The sequence below is a fragment of the Gopherus flavomarginatus genome, chromosome 10 (assembly GCF_025201925.1).
Source record: "Gopherus flavomarginatus isolate rGopFla2 chromosome 10, rGopFla2.mat.asm, whole genome shotgun sequence".
Classification (NCBI taxonomy): domain Eukaryota; kingdom Metazoa; phylum Chordata; order Testudines; family Testudinidae; genus Gopherus; species Gopherus flavomarginatus.
Window position 1 is genome coordinate 74,572,361 of NC_066626.1, and position 22,103 is coordinate 74,594,463.

Here is a 22,103-nt window from a genome sequence, read left to right on the forward strand (position 1 = left end):
TCCACATCATTTATTTGATTGAGGCAACATCACAAGTCCTCTCCCTCCACCCCACAAACTCCTATCAGGAAATTCCCATCCACTGCTCCTCACACCTCTTCACACATACAAATGCAATTATACATATTTCCTATGCCTCATTCAGCTCTTTCAGAACAGCACTGACGCTGGTGGCATGGCACAGCCATCTGTGGAAGCTACAGACCTGAATTTTGTGCCTTTCAACAAGGTGCTATTTCAATGGCTTTGAATTTGCTTGAACTAGCCACTCATACTTATCCTACCTCACAGGGATGAAAGGTGGATTAGTCATTGTTTTGCACAACACTTAGAGGAAGATGTAAAGTGTTAAATATTAAACAGTGATACTTCAAGTTAAAGGGACTGGTATTCAACTTTTTAAAAACCCACCTGCTTCTCACCACATTGGATTATTTGAATCCTGAAAAGTTAAACTTGCAAAAGAACTCTGCAGTGTGTGGTTGTAGGGGCTGGAAAGAAGTGTAAGTTTGCCTGGAGGATCCAGTTTGATGAACTCGAACCTTCAAAAGAAACATCCTCCTCACAAACCAGCTACCCTATCACTGACACGACTACACAGTAGAAAGCCCTTGATTCCAGAAAATACTTATAGTGTTGGAAAGAGGAAGGTTTGGGATAAGAAACAGTGCAAGTTAGGCTAACTATGCTTTGTGTAACTGCAAGCCCTGCAAATGTAACTTGAACTTTGAGAGTTAAACTCAGTTTTTTCCCTCTCCCATGACATTCAGATTTAAGGGCTCAGCACACTCAATTAGACCTTCTATTACACCTGTGCAGTCTCATTGCCTTTACTGGGTATGCACAGATTACCTCATTGGAGCTTAAGAAACATTATGTTCATAGAATACAGTGCAGCTTATTCTCCCACAACTGCATTTTCTTTGCTGGGCTAATGGGAGTAAAAAACAGTTGAAAGATATTTTTGTCACTTGACTCAACTAAACATGACAGATACACACCAGGAACAGATCTGGTAAGAAGGTGTTATTTTTACAAAGACAAGGCAGATATCTTTTATGGTCCAACTTCTGTTCGTGAGAGAGACAAGCTTTTGAGCTTACATACAGCTCTTTTTTAGGTCAGCTCTAGCCTGAACCAAGAAGTCTATGCAGCAATGAAACAGCGGCAGAGCCCGAGCCCGAGCCCAAGTCGGCTGCCAAGAGCCAACAGTGGGTTTTTCTCTTATTAAGACATACCCTAATATCCTGGGACCGAGATGGCTACAAGAACACGGCATACAACCATGGAAGATATTTCTACAGTCATTTTTCAGAGCAGAACTACATTTTAACACAACTTAGGTTAGCATAAATATAGAAACAAATGGCTAGAAGTTTTATTTCATGATTTAATTTAAATGAAATAAATGCAGTGTTGTCAACTCTCACAATTTTATTGTGAGTACACAATATCTGGTGTTTTACTTAAAGCTCCAACTCAAGAAACATGCTTCCATTTATAAAAATATTTTTCTAGCCCTCAAAGTTGCAGATACAATTTTGAAAATGTGACCTAAATGAACCCCTCAAAAGCTCAAAATCCAGAAAGAAAATAACCCAAATTTATTCTTTTTTAAATATTAATTTTGGGGGTTCTGACTCTTTTTGAAAGTGTGAGATTGCCAATACTTTTTATGTAGTATTTACATATCTGCCTTCTTTTAAACCTATGGACAAATTCACTGCCAAAATGGGAAGTTGGTTAGAAACATCTGCAAATACAGGAAAACTAAGGAAGTGTCACAGGGATAAAAGATGCCCCTAAAATGTCTTTGTATGCCATTCCAATAATGTAGCTTGGTGAAACTGACACAGGAATATTGAAAAAATGGAAAGAGTAGTTGGGGGGGCCAGTGAACAGATCTGACTGGTGAGATTGTGTGTGTGTGTGTGTGTGTGTGTGTGTGTGTGTGTGTGTGTGTGTGTGTGTGTGTGTGTGTGTGTGTGTGTGTGTGTGAGAAAGAGAGAGAGAGAGAGAGAGAGAGAGAGAGAGAGAGAGAGAGAGAGAGAGAGAGAGAAATTGCTGCAATATAATGCATGCATAAAAAATGTATCAGTAGTTATTTCTACAAAAGCAGAACAATCATCCAGAGGAAAAACAAGATCAACAAATTTGACCCATCAGCTTACTGTGGATTTTTCAGGCGATGCGGGAACATCAAACGTTTCATTAATATGGTTATCCAGTTCTTGCTGGGAGTGTGAATAATGAATCTGGTTCCAACTATTCTTTTTAGATTGTTTGGGTGGTAGTGCAGGAGGTTGTCCATCTATAGGAGTCTCTTGGGATCTAGATACAAAAATAAAATGGAGGAGCAAGAAAATTTTATTTGAAAATTCTTAGGACTCCAAGTAAACTGAACAAGGGGCTAAAAGTTGAGAGTTACAAAAAATCTGACATTTTTGTTTTTGGAAGGGATTGATTTTGTGGATACGATTTCTACAGCATATATACATGCAAATATATATGTTGTGTACAGTGTATTTTTAAAAAAGAATCATGAACATTCAAAGATTGATTAAGCTAGAGTATTCTTGTTCAGTGTATTGTTTCTTTTAAACAGTTTACCTACTCTTTTAATCCACTTGATCAATATGTTGGAGACTGCTTTATAAATCTCATATATACTGTGACAAAGTTCCTCCTCTACCTTGGTGGGTCCTGCGCTTATTGGCAGATTGGCTCACCTCAGTGATCTTCCCCACAGTCTCGGTCAACTCCTCCTGTGTCTGATCAGGAGTTGGGAGGTTTGGGGGGAACCCGGGCCCGCCCTCTACTCCGGGTTTCAGCCCGGGGCCCTCTGGATTGCAGTTGTCTATAGTGCCTCCTGTAACAGCTGCATGACAGCTACAACTCCCTGGGCTACTTCCCCATGGCCTCCTCCAAACACCTTCTTTTATCCTCACCACAGCACCTTCCTCCTGGTGTCTGATAATGCTTCTACTCCTTAGTCCTCCAGCAGCACAGCCTCTCACTCTCAGCTCCTTGCACCTTTTGTTCCCAGCTCCCCACACACACTTCCTCTCCTCTGGCTCCCCCTCACCTGACTGAAGTGAGCTCCTTTTTAAACCCAAGTGCCCTGATTAGCCTGCCTTGATTGGCTGCAGATGTTCTAATCAGCCTGTCTGCCTTAACTGGTTCTAGCAGGTTCCTGATTACTCTAGTGCAGCCCCTGCTCTGGGCACTCACGGAACAGAAAACTACTCATCCAGTGACCAGTATATTTTGCCCTCTACCAGACGCCTGGGTCTGTCACAATACCTAGTAATCTATTTCTAAAACAAATATACATCATTTTATATTTTTCCCAAGGAGAAAAGCAATTAATTTACATCTTGGACTGCCTGTAAATTAAACTTTAAAAATAAAGCTAAATTCAGTTTTGAACAAATCAGCACAATTAAGAATCTGACAATATTCATGTTTTGTACTTTTAACAGCAAGATGATTTAAAATCCAAGCCCACATGAAAAAACTTCAAACACTTTGTACGTTAGCTTCTTAAAACCACATTTGATTTGCAAGTACTAAACATATGATTGTGCATGCAGTTCTCAATTTCCCACTGTCTAATTTGCAATTGAGTGCATATTATTCAGCAGCACATTTTCAAATACTACCTTGCATACAAAATTTAGCCTAAGAGAAAATATGTAGAGTCAATTTTTTTTAAATGGCATTTTTACCGGATTGATCTTCAACAATACTGCCAAAAATGAGAGTCGCTCCATCAAAAGTTCACATTTCTAGACTAACGTGCACACTTGTTAGGTCTGAGACTGTGGTGCTGTAGCTTTAATAACAGCATACCAGTTTATGCCATGTATTTATCTATTATAGTTGGCACTCCCTTGACCACTTCTTATGGCATAAGAATTTAAGTACATAATTTTCTCATGACAAATGCTGGACTCATCTTTCATTTTAAGGCTTTATACTTATAAACGAAGTGGAAGATTTTCACAGGCATAAAGGAGCAGTCAGGTGCTTAGCTCCTTTTGACTTTGAAAATCAGTCCCTAAATACTAACAATCCACAAACTGAATTAAAATCCATTTTTATTAAGCACCTACCTACTTATTACGACGCAGATGGAGCACTACAATAAAGCTAGGGCCTAATCCTGAAAACATTTAGGCACATAAATAACTTTACCCTTGGGAGTATTTGCACTCAATTGGTCTGATCACATATGAGCCTTATTTTGCTAACAGCTAATTATGAGACCTCATAATACTTCAACTCAATTTGCTGCAAGTATCTTGGACAGCCACAGGTGAAACTCAATATTGTATAATTTATTTCACTGTAATTAAAGCAAAACACAGTTCACAAGGCTCTAGTCATTAGGTAAAAAGGAAAAATATGGTGGTTGTTATCCAAGTAACATTAAATAAAGGAACATATTATGTAATTTTCTGATAAATAAATTATTTAAGCCACGAAAAAAAGTCTTTGCACATGACAGTGGAATGAGAAAAGGAGTATTTCACTTAGAAAATTATATAGCTTTCCCCCTGACGAAATATAATTAAGGCCCTTTGTACTAGGTATTGACTAATTCCCCCCTGCCGCCAATTCCCAGGTTTTTGAAAAAGATAGTTTGGGGGGTTTACTGATTTTTCACACAAATTTTGGCTTTTTCAGGACCCAGGAATTTTTCAAAGGCAAGCAGATAGGCTGTGTTGAAAGGCTGGTGGGGGAGTCAGTACTCACGGGTTGCAGCCTTCCTTTCTTCTCCAGACCCTGGCCCTTCAGCATGGCCTCATTTGCTCCCTCTGTGAAGGTGGGGACTGAGATGGGCAGGGAGCCAAGTACTGGCAGATGAGATAGCCTAACTGCTGCAGGGACAAGGCTGCAGGGGGTAAAAGACTGAATCCTTTGAATACTTGCCCATTCATGGACAGAGCCCCCTTCTGACCCTGGTCCTTCAGAATACACCTGGATGAGGCTGTGCTGAAGGGCTGGAGTCTGGAGGGGACTGTGGCCATCAGGGGAAGCAGATGGAGTTCTGTGCTGATGGACATGGCTGCCTGGACCAGGCTCCTTGACCCCCTAGGTCCCTGTGACACAGACCTCATGGCAAAAGGTCCTGTTTTTTTGCAAACTTGCCCTCAGTCACTAGGGGATAATATATCTCACGGATGGCCCATTCAAACAGAAGGGAGTTCTCACCCTGTCCTGTTTAGCCACTGGTGTAATACCAGGTTCAATGGTCTAGCCTTGCTCCATCCCAGCCCTGGTACCTAGCCAGGGAGTCTCCGGTACGTCAAATACTGAGAGTTCTCTGGAGTGTGTGCATTCCTGCAGTACTGACTGAACTGGTGTCTATGATTGTCAGTGGGTCAGCATGGAGGGGATCAGGGATCTTGGCTGTACCGAGTGCTCAGAGGCTGGATGGCTTGCTAATGACGGTGCTGATGGTACTACTAATACTGGCAGCATCTTCTTAGCGGTGGTGCAGTCTTGTCCTTGCCTTTTTCTGTCAGTATCATTGCTTTGGTGCCTTTGCCCATCTGGTCTTTAGGCCCATCAATGATACCTGCCGCTTCAGTACCACAGCTCACAGTGCCCTTGTGAGCTATGGGTACCGTGTTTATACTGTCTAAGTACCGAACACGCTGGTGATCTTTTTTGGCTAGCTTGGGGCTCACTCTGGGGACCCACAGTTCTGTTTTTTGAAGCCTTACGCAAGGGGTCTTCGGCTGTTTCCTGTGAACCATAGCTCCAAGATGTCAAAGGCTATTGGGAAGATTCACGCAGTCTGGGTGACTCCTGGCACAGGTCCAGGGAGAGCTGTCACCATGAGGAGGAGATTTTGTCTCAGATCTCTCTCCTTCCAAGATCTGGGCTTGAGTTGTTGGCAAAGACCACACTTTTGAGGAATCTGTTTATCCACTACAGGGATGGCCTCCTTGCACGAGAGGAACTTCTTAAAGCCCAGTAAATCAGGCTTACTCTGTGCTGGGGCAACCCCAGACAAACGGGAAAATAAAGTGGGTTGGGTTTTTTTGGTAGGAAAGAGAAAATAAAGAAAGCTCTACAACAAAAAAAACAAACGATTAATTAACTACTGAAATGCTGAAAGTGAAATAATTATCCAATGAATGGACAGCTAATAGCCCTGTCTCTAGCCAGAGGCAGTTGAGAAGGAACTGAGACGGGCTCACCTGTGCAACGTTGAGGGGAGTAGGGGAAACAGTGCATGTGTGGGCCAAACAGACACTGCCATCTAAGTTCTCTGATCTGCAGTGCAGGGATGCAAGTGCACCTGCAGTGGAGCACTCATAGGGACACTACTCAAAAGAACCATTTCTTTCCATCCAACTCTCGTTTCTAGTGAAATCTATTCTTTCTTAAATAAACCTCCTTTGTCATTTATAGTAAGATTTCACACGTGCTGTATGGTTTACAGGAGGAGAGGTTTAAGGTAAAACTAGTAAACTGAGGCACACTGGCTCCTTTGGGGGTAGAAGAACTGGGACTTCTCTGAGGAGCCTCTTTCAGTGACTGGATATCACAGGGGAATGGTTCAAATGGAACAGGGACAGGGGTGCACTTGCAAGGTGAAGACAGGGTTTGCACAGCCCAGAGGCAGTGGCACCAGAAACAGGGGGTAAGGGTACAGCCCTCCCACTTTTTGAAAGTGGACGGGCCTGTCCTGTCCACTATTTGCCGGGGCAGACCTCCTTCCTCTCCACTTTCTCCTGAGCCCCCCCCCCGTCACAGTCAGCATGGAGCCTGATCAAGGAGCTTGGTCAGTTGTGGGAGCCATGCAGACCCTCCACCTGCCCACAGTGTGGGGGAAACCGAGAGCAGCCCCCGGCCCAAGTCCTGCCCGGCCCAGGGAAGGTGGAGGGTCCACGACTCCGCAGCAGCTCACCACAGCTGCCCGCGTGGCTCTCCTCAACCTGGCTCCAGCTGGGTTGGGGAGCCTTGGAGCCACAGCCTAGCCATGGTAAGAGCTGTGTGGGCTGATGTGGGGAGCCACGGACCCTCCACCTGCCCTGAGTGGGGGACCTGGGGGGTGGGGACACAGGTCCAGCTTGGCCTTTGAGGGAAGAGGGAGCAGAGGTGGGCCCTTTGGGGAGGGGCCTCAGGGGAAGAGGGGGCAGGTAAGGTTTGGGAAGGTTCCCACACCCTTGCTCATAGAAGAGTGCTTGAGTGGCTAAAAGGCTAGTGGTGTTAGGGAACTCTCTCACACCAGAGGCAGGGAGCAACAAGGTGATTCACAGTCCTGGGTAAGCCAAGAACTGTTGACTTTAGCAGTTGGCCCTACGGCATAGAGCCCCATCTACTTCCTCTGCCAGACAGAGCCTGTGCAGGGGAAGCAAATGGGGCTACCTTGAATAGCTGAGATTGGAAGGGGCTGTCTTGCAGGGGAATCAATAGTCACACGGTGTAGTCTCTTTTGCTGCCTTTCTGACCCCAGCCCTTCAGCATTGTTCGCTTCCTTTGCATTAGGGGGAGGGGAGAAAGAATGAGAAGGACAGGGAGCTGGGTCCCAGGAGACCAGACTGCTTAACCACAGCAGGGAGGAGAAGTCTTCCTCAACTGCCACATGGTGAATTTCCCTTCACGCTCCACGAGTTCTTGGTTTTTACTGATTTTCTCCCATTTTTAAAATTTTTAAATAAAACCCAATAAATTGCTGGAAAATTAAATAAGAAAACCAAACAAAAACAAACCAACAAAAAAGAAAATGAAAGGCCTTAAATATAATAAATAAGACTTTTTTTTAAAAGTATAAACAAAAAATTAGAAACCTCAAACTTAAGTCATGTTGACACCCATCTTGGCAGACTTATTATTTCTACATTTAAATGGATCTTTTTATCTACCAATTTGACAGATATTTATGCTTAACTTCCAAATTTTATCAAATTAAAATTTTTGTACCCGCAGAATGGTTGCAAAAACCCTCATACTATTTCTTCAAACTGTAATGACCGTAGAAGCTAAGATTCGTAAGAATAGGAAATAAAACCATACTGAATAAGCACATTTCCTAATAGTAATTTCCACAAAGAACTTGATTACTTGTTCTGTCATTTATCGGAAGCGGCAACATATGTTTTATTTTTCCCTCTGCAAAGTTCCAACAGCAACAATGGAAACAGTCTTTCACCAGTTTTTGTAGAGAGAGAAACTGATTACTAACATTTACTAATGAACTTTCAAGGCAGTTATCAATTATTTAGGCACTGGCCCATTATTAGTACTTAGAGCTTTTAACTGTCTGCTTATTTATTCAGTGAAGAGTCTGGCTGGCATAGTTTACTCATCTTTTTAAAGTGATGGACAAGAAGATATGTTTTCTTGTAAATGTTAACTTCTGAAAGTTAGCAATTTTAAGAAGTTTAAAAAACACAAATAATTCCAAAAACAAAGCAAAAAGGTGATCTTTTTGTCTACCAGTCTGCATATGAGAGTTAATGAAAACTGAGAATTTTCTATAGAAAATATAAACTAATAGCAAACATTTGAAAAAAGATACTTAAATTAGCACTTTAGTAGTAACAGTGCAAAGAGCTGTAATTTTTAGCATAATGAATTGTGAGAACTAACAATCCAGCCTGAGGCAAAAACTTTATTGCTTTATATCTGCTCAGTCAGCTCTGAATTTCTTTATGAATGCTTAGACAATGACAGCGAAAGCAGCCTATTTTGCAGTCAAAGCAGCTCTCTGTGTTACCACATTCAGCAATTTGCATAATAAAAAAACAAAACAAAAACCCCATACTGACAAACTGCATGTATTTGATATAAATATTCAGTCTGCCTTTTAATATACCAACAGAAATAGTTTCATAGTTGTAGCATAAATTTATGAAAATAAACACCGGTCATGTATTACTAAACAGTAGTAAGTCACCAGGACCAGATGGTATTCACCTGAGAGTTCTGAAGGAACTCAAATGTGAAATCACAGGACTACTAACTGTAGTCTGTAACCTATCATTTAAATCAGCTTCTGTACCACATGACTGGAGGATAGCTAAAATGACAACAATTTTTAAAAAGGGCTCCAGAGGTGACCCCAGCAATTACAGGCCGATAAGCCTGACTTCAGTACCGGGCAAACAGGTTGAAATGATAGTAAAGAACAAAATTGTCAGACACGTAGATGAACATAATTTGATGGGGAATAGTCAACATAGTTTTTGTAAAAGGAAATCATGCATCACCAATCTACTAGAATTCTCTGAAGGGGTCAACAAGCATGTGGACCAAGGGGATCCAGTGGATATAGTGTATTTAGATTTTCAGAGAGCCTCTGACAAGGTCCCTTACCAAAGGTACTTAAGCAAAGTAAGCAGTCATGCGATAAGAGGGATGGTTCTTTCATGGATTGGTAACTGGTTAAAAGAACAAGAGTAGGAATAAATGGTCAGTTTTCAGAATGGAGAAAGGTAAAGAGTAGTGACCCCCTGGGGTCTGTGCTGGGCCCAGTCCTATTTAACATATTCATAAATGATCTGGAAGAAGGGGTAAACAGTGAGGTGGCAAAATTTGCAGATAATACAAAATTACTCAAGATAGCTAAGTCCCAGGCAGATTGCAAAGAGCAACAAAACAGAGTGACCGGGCAACAAAATGGTAGATGAAATTCAATGTCGATAAATGCAAAGTAACACACATTAGAGAACATAATCCCAACTATGCATATAAAATGACGGGGTCTAAATTAGCTGTTACCACTCAAGAAAGAGATCTTAGAGTTATTGTGGATAGTTCTCTGAAAACATCCACTCAATGTGCAGCGGCAGTCAAAAAAAATCTAACAAAGTTGGGAACCATCAGGAAAGGGACAGATAACAATACAGCAAATATCATATTGCCTCTATATAAAATCCATGGTATGCCAACATCTTGAATACTTTGTGCGGAAGTAGTCGCCCCATCTAAAAAAAGATATACTGGAATTGGAAAAGGACAACAAAAATGATTAGGGGTATGGAATGGCTGCGGTATGAGGAGAGATTAATAAAACAGGGACTTTTCAGCTTGGAAAAGAGAGGCCTAAGGGGGGGGATATGAATGAAATCTATAAAATCATGACTGGTGTGGAGAAAGTAAATACAGAAGTATTATTTATTCAGTCTCATAACACAAGAACTAGGAGGTCACCAAATGAAATTAATAGGCAGCAGGTTTAAAACCAACAAAAGGAAGTATTTTTTCATACAATGCACAGTTAGTTTGTGGGACTCTTTGCCAGCGGATGTTGTGAAGGCCAAGACTATAACAGGGTTCAAGAAAGAACTAGATAAATTCATCGAGGATAGGTCCATCGATGGCTATTAGCCAGGATGGGCAGGGATGATGTCCCTAGCCTCAAACAAAAATTAACGTAGGAGGTATTTTAATTATCTCATGAAATTACAATCAGAAACATCACAACGTACTGTGAAATAGCAAGAGGAATATGAGAACAAACAGCAATATTTAATATTTGCTATGATCTCAATAAATGTCAGTTATTCAGAGGGCTACAGTATGAACACATTTCTACACCTTTCTACAACAGATACTTTCCTTTATCTGCTGTTGAGGATCACATGTCAACAGGGAAAGTTGCCAGAATGTTAAATGCAGGATTTTAAAGTTTATTATCCAGATTCCAGGAAACACCTGTAATTTGAGCTGATAGCCCAGTTGTGTCTGCAATAAAATAAGCTAGGTCAAAGCTTCACTGACTCTAAATACTAGAGGAATCAGGATATACTTTAGTCTCTAGCTTTGGAACTAGATTTAAATTTTATTTAAAAACTTTTCAGCACATACATGCACTGAGATGCATCTTATTTACAGACCTTTCAGTCCTAGTAGAAGAGTCAACCTAAATGAGTTCAGTGATCTCAATATCTGTTATTGCAAATATTTCATCATAAAAGTAATGAGAACAATTCAGCAAACCCACTAGTTTTATTTGTTTAAAACAGCACAATAAAGACTAAACTTTTCTGGCAGTGGAAAGTGTACTCTGCAAATTAAAATGAACTGAATCTGTAAGTAATGCAAGGCATCTCCTCTAGAATATTGCAGATATAAACAAGCTTAATGATCCAAAGATCCTGAGAGGCATAGCTCTCTTAGTTCCCTAACTTTAAACTCTCACAGTTTACAGTCCAAAGAGCTTTTTATTTTAAAAATAAAAAGCTCATTTGTATTATATATATTTAATGCATAAAAGTGCTCTGCCACGTTACCCAGACTTTAAATTGGTGCTAAGTAGTTTAAAGCTAACTTTCTGTCCACAGATTTTTTTTATGATGATCTCTATCTTTTTATCATTATCAAATCCTGAATCTGCAACATTTTGACACTTCAAAGACACAAGGAGGTAAAATTTTCAAAAGCACATAAATGACTCAGGAGCCTAGGTTCTATTTTTTAGTGACATATGTTACTCATGCGACAAACTACATGTTTTAAAATGGGACTTATGCCTGGTCTACACTACAACTTGTGTCAGCAAAACTTATGTCACTCAGGGGTACGAAAAAAACACCCTCCTGAGTAACATAAGGTTTGCCGGCATAATTTGTAGTGTGCACATTGCCATGTCACCAGGAGAGCTCATGGAGGTGGTTTTATTATGTTGATCGGAGAGCTCTCTCCCGTTGGCATAAAGTGGCTACGTAAACTCGCTAGTGTAGACATAGCCTTAGATACCTAAGTCACTGTGTTGTAGACTATGTCCCAATTTTGCACATCCAAACCAGACAAAATTCAGTCTTTGTCTAGTCGTAGCTTTTCTGCTTCTCTCACACACACCTTTACACTTTCTTCCATGCCACATTTTATGCAAGGAACCTCAATGCCTGAACAGATCTGCAAAGCCACTACCCTTTCCTAGAAGGCTTTTCAAGACTCACTTGTGGTGACCCTTACAAGAAATCAGCTATTTAATAAATAGAGTAAGGGGTAGTTTGAGAAAGCTGATAAACACATTACCACCAAGCCAAATATATAGAGCAAATATGTATATTTATATAAAAAGTTGTTTATATTACACTGTGGCACTCTCACCCACTTTTTGTATGCTGCTCTTCATCTTACATTATAAACTCTTTGGAGAAGGAACCACATCTCTCTCTGTACAGAACCTACCATAATGGAACCCTAATATGCCACTACCATAATATGAATATCACACAGCAACAACAGACATAAAAATGTCTCTGTTTGAAGTCAGACACCTTTGAAGTCAGGTTCTGGCAGGATTAAAAATTGTAGTTTTATATTATTAGGAAGAAGAGATTGCCAACACTTATTCTAACATTGTAAAGGCAAGATACATCAGCTATTAAAGTTGTTAGAATTTTGTGTCTTATAAATGCTTTATTAGGTCATTATAAGAAGTGTTTTACATTTATTACTTTTAATTTCTCCCCCCAAAACAGTCCTGAACAGCTGGTTTGCTAGTAAATTACAGGCAGAGAGATGCAACAGAAAGTTCACATACAATTTCTTAAGCACTCTCTAAAAATAAAAAAAATCCTAAAGCAGATTTTCTATGACACCTAAGGCATATATAAAATACATGATGGTGTTGAAAAAATGTTTTATGGGTTTTCCCTGGAGATAATCTGCACAATTTGCTTGTTTACTGACCCATCCTAAAATTATGACAATTATTTTATACCACATCAAGAGTTCAATTTATCTACAAAGAAATAGATTTGGTGGTGATATGAGAGAGAAATAGCATTTATTATGCACCTTCTACCATTTTATTTGCACTCTGGCCATTAATCCAGATCTATCAAAATTTCTAACATTTGAAACCTATGAACAACTTCAAACAACCACTTCTTTGTTTTAAAATAAACATGTAAATTTTTCCTATTTTACCACAAATACAGAATCCCCCACCAAAAATGGCCTTTGTCTGGGCCCCAGCATGAATGATAACTAGCTCTGCTCAGTGATAGGTAATCTGTGACCACGAAAAACTAGAAACATGTGCCTTATTATTTTCATTTTTCTGGTGTGTAATGTATTAGTTTCCTTCTTCATCTGAGCTCTGTATAATTGGACTCATAGTAAAGATGAGATTTAGGCACATATAATGAAAATTGTACCAATATTTTTTTAAAAAATCAATAAAAAGCTTTATAGTATTTTAAAAAATTCTTTTAAATATGTGACACACAGAGAATACAGTTTTTGACCCCTGAAAATAATGCAACATTTCCAAACCCGTGCCACTAAAACCTTTACATCAGACCACAAAATCAGGCACACTCTTTCCTTCTTGCAAAAAAAAAAAATCTTGCATACACACAGAGATCGATACTCGCATAACTCCACCAAACCTATCTATAGGCACTGAATAAAATTAAGACATAAGTAAAATCCTACACCATTGTAATGCCTAAATTATGGGTATTTACTCTGGCAACTATCTTTTTACCAGAGCTATATTAATGCCCTCTAAAAATAGTTATATATAAATTAATGTTTTTTGGACCTAGGCTTTACTGCTAAAGATTAAAGGGAACTAAATAAACTCTCCAAGATAGAGACTCTCTCTATCAGGGCCTCAATGTGCTATAGTAATAATATATTAATGGCTGAACTCACGGTGACGATTCCAGAATGATGCTATTAGCTTGGGTGGAGGATGGAGATCTGTGATTTGCAAAAACTTCACTTGGTGAGGTGTGAACTATGTGGTCCACTAAATGTCCAACTGAACATGGTCGTAAACGGGCTCCCTCTTGAGTAAATGCAGAATTGCGACTAAATAGGAAAAGAATAATTGAGCAATTAGAAAATCCTCCAGGATTGATGCTTTTAATTTGCATTGTCCTAAAACTATAAGCGTACAATTTAAAAAAAATTTACTTTCCTTCTAAATGTAAGCATACATTCATATACATAATTTTATTGAAGAATTTTAAACAGTGAATTATAATTCCATTAATTCACTTTCACTCATTCAATTAATTTTTCCATTATTTCAAATTCTCAAAACCTTTTTATTATTTCAAAAAACACTCAAATGATAACCAAATCAGAGATATTATGAATAATGGCTTATTGATCACTTTGTAAAATGAGTAAAAAAAAACCTCTCTTGCCATAAATACTGAAGGTCATGAAATACTTTAAAGAAAGGAGTTCTGCTTATACTAGTATGACTCAGTGGATAGACTGGCAGTCAAGAGGACCAGAGGTGAAATCCTGGCTCTATTGAAGTCAATGGCAGAACTCTAATTAACTTAAACAGGGCCAGGATTTCAGACTTGGATTCTATTCCAAACACAGTCACCAACCTTACTGTGTGACCCCATGACAGTCACACTTCAACTTCCTGCCTCAGTTGTCTCATCTGAAAAATGGGTCTTTTGACACTTACCTTCATTTTAAATGCCTTGAGATTTATGGGCGAAAAGTGCTTTATAGAATCTAAGCATTATTATTAAACCAATATTTTAAATGTAAAATGTTTCAGATATTAGCATAACACTCTTTGGAATAACTTCTAAAGACAAGAGACATTCAATGAGAAATCACCATTTATGCAATACTGAATTGGATAGCTCTCATTCAGCATCACTTTCAGCAGACCAAAAGAACTGCTTTCCTATTTCGTGAAAAAAAAAAATCAAGAATGCTTTTCATTCATCATAAACAAAAAACAAGAAAGCTTCATGATGTTTGAAAAGTAAATTTTGCAGGTAACAAAAGAAATGCAGAGCAACAGGGAAATTAACTCACTAGCATTTTTTTTACAGCCTAGACCTAGAAAACATGTTAACCAGAGGAACTGGATTATAGAACCAAAAAGTTAAATTCTAAAATGATTCCTGAATAAAATAATTATACAGCTGAAGGTTTTATTAATGTCATCTCTTCAAACCATATTTATCATCTCACATGCTCTGTTAACACTGACAGATATATTCGATATATTGCAATTATAATCCAGCTGTAGCTGTCATGCAAGAAAACGTCTGGGGAAATGCCTCAAACTATTACCGTATTTAGTGCCAAATGTTACACTTTTTTATAGGTTGGATGCTTTTGAGATGCATCTAGAATTATTATATACCAAAGAATGTCAGGAAAAATAAAATTTAGAACATTGAATTCCACATAAAGGGACGCTAAGAGCTAATCTGTAGAAACTCCCTTGTGAAACAAACAGCTTTATTTTGGTAATGAACTAATGTTTTGTTACAGCACAGGGATAACTGACAAATAAGAGGTGAACAGGCAACAATGACTGCAGAGAGGATACGCCACTCTACTTACTGATTCGGGGTTCCAGGTGGAGATCGTGACGGTAGGCTCTGTGTTTCTAACCTGTCATCAGACAATGAATTCCTACTCACTACCTCCCAGTCCATCCCACTCATCAATTTCCGTGCCAAGGGTTTACTTGGGGATCTAGAAGAATGAAGTAAATAACTGATTTGAAATTGTGAGATAATTGCAAAATTACGCAGATTACACAACAACATTTTGGAAGTTCTCTCATAAAAATCGGAAGACCATGGGAGGTAGAAAGATAAAGACAGACAGCGGCAGATTTAGAGTTAGTGGGGCCCTGTGCACAGTTCATTTTCGGGGTCCCCCTGGGACAAAGCCAAGACAAAGAAAGCCAGACTCCTGTCCACTCCAGGCACGGGTCTAGACCTAGGTGTGGGCCTCAGGGTGTCAGCCGGGACCATAGGTGCGGGTACTAAAGGTGCGGGCAGGACTGCCGACAGAATTGCTGGCTCCAGGCCCCCGGAAGGGACTGGACTCAGGGCTAGCCTCCATCAGCCAGACTTTCAGCACTGTTCGGGCTGTGCTGTCCGGGGCTTTGGCAGCGATTTAAAGGACCCAGGGCTCCAGCCCACTGTTGGTGTTCTGCCCAGCTGGTGTTCTGCCCGCTTCTCCGGGCTGGCCAGCAGGGCGGCAGTGGAGCCCACAGATCCTGGGTGCGGGGCAGCAGCCGAGACTCCGAGTGGCAGCGCACAAGTGGAGCTGCCATGGGACTGGAGAAGGAGACAGAAGACATCAAGATCTTCATGGTTGAGGACAGCTTCAGGTGCCCCGGTGGCCCCGCTCTCGCCAGCCCAGAGGAGCAGGCAGAAACCCACATGGGCGGAACACTTATCTGAAGGGGGGGGGGGAAGGCTCCAACAGCCGCCACCTGAGTGCCCCACTGCCTCCAAGTGCTGATCTCTGCTTGTCTCCCCGGGCCGCTGTGTCCTTGCAAAGCAGGTGGTTGCGATCCCCCTTGGCCGCTGCACTGCAGCCCCTGTGGCCAGGCACCTCCCTGTTTCCCCAGGAGCCCGGATTGTTCTGTGCTCCTAACAAGATGTTTTAACGTAAGTGGCACAGGGCAGCAGCCAGGACCCTGGGCAGTAACAGAGCCTGCAGAGTCCTGGGCACCAGCCGGGACCCCGGGCAGCAGCACAGCCCGCAGAGCTCTGGTTGCCAGCCGGGACCCAGGGCGGCAGCAGAGCCTGCAGAGCCCTGCATGCCAGCCAGGAGCCCAGGGGGCAATGGAGCCTGCAGAGCCCTGGGTGCCAGCCGGGACCCTGGGTGGCAACGGATCCTGCAGAGCCCTGGGCGCAGTGCAGCAGCCGGGACCCAGGGCAGCAGCAGAGCTCGCAGAGCCCTGGATGTGGGGCGGCAGGGGAGCCCGCAAAGTCCGGGGCAGCAGCCAGGCCCCTGGGCAGCAGTGGAGCCCCGCATAAAATGAGATGATGCTGCAGCATCCCCCGCACTGCTAGTTCCCATGCCTATGTTTTGGGCCCCCCTGTAACTGGGGGCCCCGTGCCACGGCACGGTATGTTTGAGTGTAAATCCGTTCCTGAAGATAAGATAAAATTTCACGAGGAAAATATAAGCACTTTCAATATGAATTCATCGTGCTGTATTTCCTGTTTTTACTATAAGAGAATCTAACTTTCCCTGCATAATATAATAATTACAACTGACATTATTTAACATTTCTGTTATTTAAGTTAATAAAACAATGTGGATGACATACTAACTGGTATTAATAGGATTTGCTGGATGCTTTCTATAGAACTAAATAAGGTATTAAAATTTGGTCTAGATGTAATTAACACTAACACACTTTGCTTTCAAGCTAGTGCAGTAAAAAGTCTTCAAAAATGAGCTTGGCATAAAAGTAAACATTAAGAGAAAATGCTATTTTTGTCCAAAATGAAAATGAACTTAATTATGATGCTCTGAAAAAAGCTATAGAAAACTAATAGATAGTAATTACAAAAGCAGAGTGAGATTTTACAAACTAAAAACAAAAGTTATATCAAATTTTGGATTAGAAGAATTTGAAGCTGCATTTGCAGCTAAGAATTTGAACATTTACCACACAGAGTTACAAGGATTCATTTTCACATTCATTAGTGTGCTTAAATCTATCATTTTAAAAAGGAGACAGTGCATTCTAGTACTTCATGACATCAATAATTCTTTTATCCTTTCAAAACAATATTGCTCTAAACCACCTAATTTGCAGACACTAAACTCTGAAAACCTTCCTCAGCACTTTATAGGCTGCAACAGATTAATACAACTTTCTCTAAGATAAGAAAGCTCATGCTTTTTTTTATCTGAAAACAATATCACTCAAAAAAAACCTCACCTTATTTACTGTACTCAGGTTCTGATCTCTTAAACTACTACTCTCTGGTACCATCATAGACAACTGAAGTGTTTATCAGCGAAGTTTAGGTTCAAATATTTTATTTTAATAACAGTTCTAACCTCAGAGTCCCACCCACTTATGCTTGCTGTCTCCGTTTCCTGTTCTTTGGGGAAATTTCGAAGAAAAAGTTACCACACTGCAGCATGAGCTTTTTGATGCTGTGGCTTTTTCGTTTCTGACCTGAGTGCTAATTTTCAATACCTCTATGTCTAACTTCACGCAATCTCTCCTGGATAACTTTTTTAGGTATAATCTGAAATATTTTAGCTATTGATTTAATTCTTCTTCTGCATCACTTTAATTACTGACATTCAAAATAACTTCTAATGCTGGGAAGAGGTAGACCACCAAACCATTCTAAATGCTTGTATGGCCTTTGAAAGTTCAGTAGAATCCTGAATTTGGATGCCTCTGTGGATGCGTTTTCATCTCCATTATAAGGAATAGCCATTTGTAGTGAGGCAGAGTGGCCTCCCTTTGGACTTAAGAAGGACCACTAACCTTCCCCTGGTGGGCGGAGCCAGACCTGCCCCGCCCCCCACCAGAGTACCAGGGCGGGACAGGAAGTAGAAAGAGAGGGCCCTGAAGCTCAGTTGGGCAGGAGCCGCGGAAGGGAGACAGACCTCTCCAGTCTGCTGCTGACCCTGGGGAGGAGTTGCTGGGACTGCTGTCTAAAGATTGCTCTGCCCCACCCAAGGGGGCGAGAGCATCAGATTGTTACTGCTTGTTCGCCTCTGCTAGGCAGTTACAGAGCTATAGACTTCTTACAGCTCAGGTCCAGCAGCGATGCCTGAGCCAGAGTGCTGTTGCCTAATACAGCAAGGCGGAATGGCCTCCCTCCCCATTTGAGAGTGAGGGACCACTACACCATTTAACACAGTTCACTAACCTTAAGATTTAATCCTGCTGTCCAGTCAGTCTGCAGAATCAGAGATGTTACTAAACAGATCCATGGAGTTGGGAGGAGGCACTATTTGAACAGGGATAAGGACTGATTTTTTACCTGCCCAGCCAAACACAGGGGCAGTTGTGGAGAAACCCAGCATGGTAGCACACCATTTAGGAAAATTATGAATTACTAGCCAGGAATATGAAATTCATTATATACAACTTCTGAGGAGAGGTGTTGATTTCATACCAACTCTCCAATTTGTGAAAGTCTTTCTGAATTCTAATCCTGTCCTTCAAGGTGCTAGTCACTACTCCTCCATTGTGGTGTCATCTGCAAATTTTATATGTGGATTCTATACTCCATTACCCAAGTCATTGGTGAAAGTACTGAATAGTACTAGACTCAGGACTGACCCCTACAGGACTACACTAGATACATCCTCACAGTTCGACAGCAATCTATTGATAGCTACTCTGAGTACAGTTTTTCAACTGCTTATGCACCCATCTTATAGTAATTTCATCAAAACCACATTTCCCTGCTTTGCTTATGAAAATGTCATATGGTACTGTATCTACTGCTTCCCCCCATCCAATATCGCCAGCAGTCCTGTTAAAGACGGAAATTAGGTTGTTTGGCATGATTTGTTCTTGATAAATCCATGTTGGCTATTACTTATTACCCATATCCTCTAGGTGCTTACATATTGATTAATACTTTAGATATTAAATACCGTATATTCCATTGCAAATAGCCTATTACATCATCCTATAGCAATCCTTCCCAATGTTCTTGGTTTCATAACACAGAACATGAATATCTACAACCCAAACCTGCTTAATGAGGACCAACTGTAAAATCGGACAGAAATGCTAAACGCCACCATTTAAAAAAACAGATCTATACAAAACAACAACTACGTCTACTGAGGCAGAAAATTCAGAAGCGCAGGTTCCAGGAACAAAATCCGCATAATACCAGCGAAAGTCAGAGAGCAAGAATTAGCCTCTATATTAATCTGAAGGGACTAATGTGAACTCAGCATTATAATTTGTAATTTAAACGCACAATAGGTAAGAGAAATTGTACTTCAACCCCTTGTTCATATGTAGTATATTTTACAAACATCTGACATTTCATATTGCTTTTCTTTCTGAGGAATCCCAATGAACCTTACAAATTAATATTCAAACCATACATAGAACGCTTCATTCACCATACAAAAGCAGTTAAATGTCTGATGCCTGTATCCCAGAGTTATCAGTTAAGAGCAACAGTCCCATGAAACGGCTTAGAATAGATGTGAGGAAGAATGCTGCATTCAAATGAAACTGCAGGAGGAATTTTAGGTTAACCACACAACCCATGAAGTTGGAATTTGGCCAGGACACCTGAATTAAACACATCTACTCTTATGAATAGATCCTCAGCAGATTGTTGGAGTAACCATAATCTTGGCCTTTACATCTTAACAAGAAGATAGGTTCCCAAGCCACAGTGCCCACTGCACCATGGGGCATTAGTTCAGCAGCAGGGTGGAAAAAAGTCAACGATTTAAAAAAACTATAAATAAATAAATAAATAAATAATCAGATTTTTTTAATTTAAATCGAATTTTTTTGATAAAATGCTTTTTGAGGAAAAAACCTACCTAAAGATCGTTTTAATTAAGATCCATTATAGCTCAAAGATATGTCATCATGGAATAAAGATTATAAATTCTAATTCTATAGTATGAGACAATATATTCACGTAATGTTTAAGAAAAGGTTTGTAAATGAGTTCCAACAGTTCATGGATTAGGGACCCATTCTTACGAGATTCCAGGGGCTTCTGCATATATTATTTAGGTTAATCTTTCTATCTACCCAATGGGACTTAATGCTCAGTCTAGAAGATACCATCGGAGATGTTTAGTTTCGCAGTTCTCAAACTGTGGATTTGTGTCTCCAGAGGTAACATGCTTGTTAACAGCAAAAATGTTTATATATAAATAGAGAGAGAGAGAGAGAGAGAGAGAGAGAGAGAGAGAGTGTGTGTGTGTGAGAAAGAGAGAAATAACAGACCTCAACCCTTCTGTCCCCTCCATTAATTTGTGTACACAGCATCAATCCCTTATCCTTCTCTAAAACTGTAAAGTTTCAAAAGTTCAATGAATAGGAGATTGTTGGGAGTGGAATAGATCTGGACAAGGAGAAGAAGTCTGGAGATAAATGTGAGAAGGGAGGGATAAGCAGTAGAAACAAAAGTGAAACTGTTTGAGTAGCATATGGGGTGCTAAAGGAGTTAGCGGATGTGATTGCAGAGCCATTGGTCATTACCTTGAAAACTCATGGCGATCAGGGGAGATCCCGGTGACTGGAAAAAGCTACCGTAGTGCCCATCTTTAAAAAAAAGGGAAGTAGGAGGATCTGGGGAACTGCAGGCCAGTCAGCCTCACCTGTCCTTTAAATCGGCTTCTGTACTCATTGACTGGAAGATAGTTAATGTAATGCCAATATTTTAAAAGAGTTCTAGAGGTGATCCTGGCAATTACAGACCAGTAAGTCTAACGTCAATACCAGGCAAATTAGTTGAAACAATCGTAAAGAATCAAATTGTCAGACACATAGAAGAACATAAATTGGTGGGCAAAAGTCAACATGATTTCTGTAAAGGGAAGTCGTGTCTTACTAATCTATTAGAGTTCTTTGAAGGGGTCAACAAACATGTGGACAAGGGAGATTCAGTGGACATAGTGTACTTAGATTTCCAGAAAGCCTTTGAAAAGGTCCCTCACCAAAGGCTCTTATGTAAATTAAGTTGCCATGGGATAAGAGGGAAGGTTCTTTCATGGATTGAGAACTGGTTAAAAGACAGGGAACAAAGGGTAGGAATTAATGGTAAATTCTCAGAATGGAGAGGGGTAACAAGTGGCGTCCCCCAAGGGTCAATCCTCTGACCAATCCTATTCAACTTATTCATAAATGATCTGGAGAAAGGGGTAAAAAACGATGTGGCAAAGTTTGCAAACGATACTAAACTGCTCAAGATAGTTAAGATCAAAGCAGACTGTGAAGAACTTCAAAAAGATCTCCCAAAACTAAGCGATTGGGCAACAAAATGGCAAATGAAATTCAGTGTGGATAAATGGAAAGTAATGCACAATGGAAAAAATAACCCCAACTACACATACAATATGATGGGGGCTAATTTAGCTACAACGAATCACTTAAAAGATCTTGGAGTCATCATGTATAGTTCTCTGAAGACGTCCACATAGTGTGCAGCGGCGGTCAAAAAAAGCAAACAAGATGTTAGAAATCATTAAAAAGGGGAAAGAAAATAAGATGGAGAGTATCTTATTGCCCTTATATAAATCCATGGTACGCCCACATCTTGAATACTGCGTACAGATGTGGTCTCATCTCAGAAAAATTATACTGGCATTAGAAAAGGTTCAGAGAAGAGCAACTAAAATGATTAGGGGTTTGGCACGGGTCC

General features: G+C 40.5%; 1 protein-coding gene across 7 annotated transcripts in view; it reads right to left on the reverse strand.

Annotated features, from left to right (window-relative positions):
* The window catches only part of PTPN4 (protein tyrosine phosphatase non-receptor type 4), a 229,483-nt gene that overhangs the window by 31,973 nt on the left and 175,407 nt on the right, over positions 1-22,103 (reverse strand). For 6 of the 7 annotated variants that reach the window (XR_007768388.1, XM_050917015.1, XM_050917016.1 and 3 more), the window contains 3 exons: positions 15,313-15,447; positions 13,636-13,794; positions 2,172-2,331 (listed from right to left, as the gene is read on the reverse strand). Coding sequence is in view for 6 of the 7 variants with exons in the window: in XM_050917015.1 (XP_050772972.1) it covers positions 2,172-2,331; positions 13,636-13,794; positions 15,313-15,447 (454 nt within the window). In the remaining variant the exon portion in view is untranslated. The remainder of the gene's footprint in view (positions 1-2,171; positions 2,332-13,635; positions 13,795-15,312; positions 15,448-22,103) is intronic. The other variant, XM_050917019.1, reaches the window with a different exon arrangement.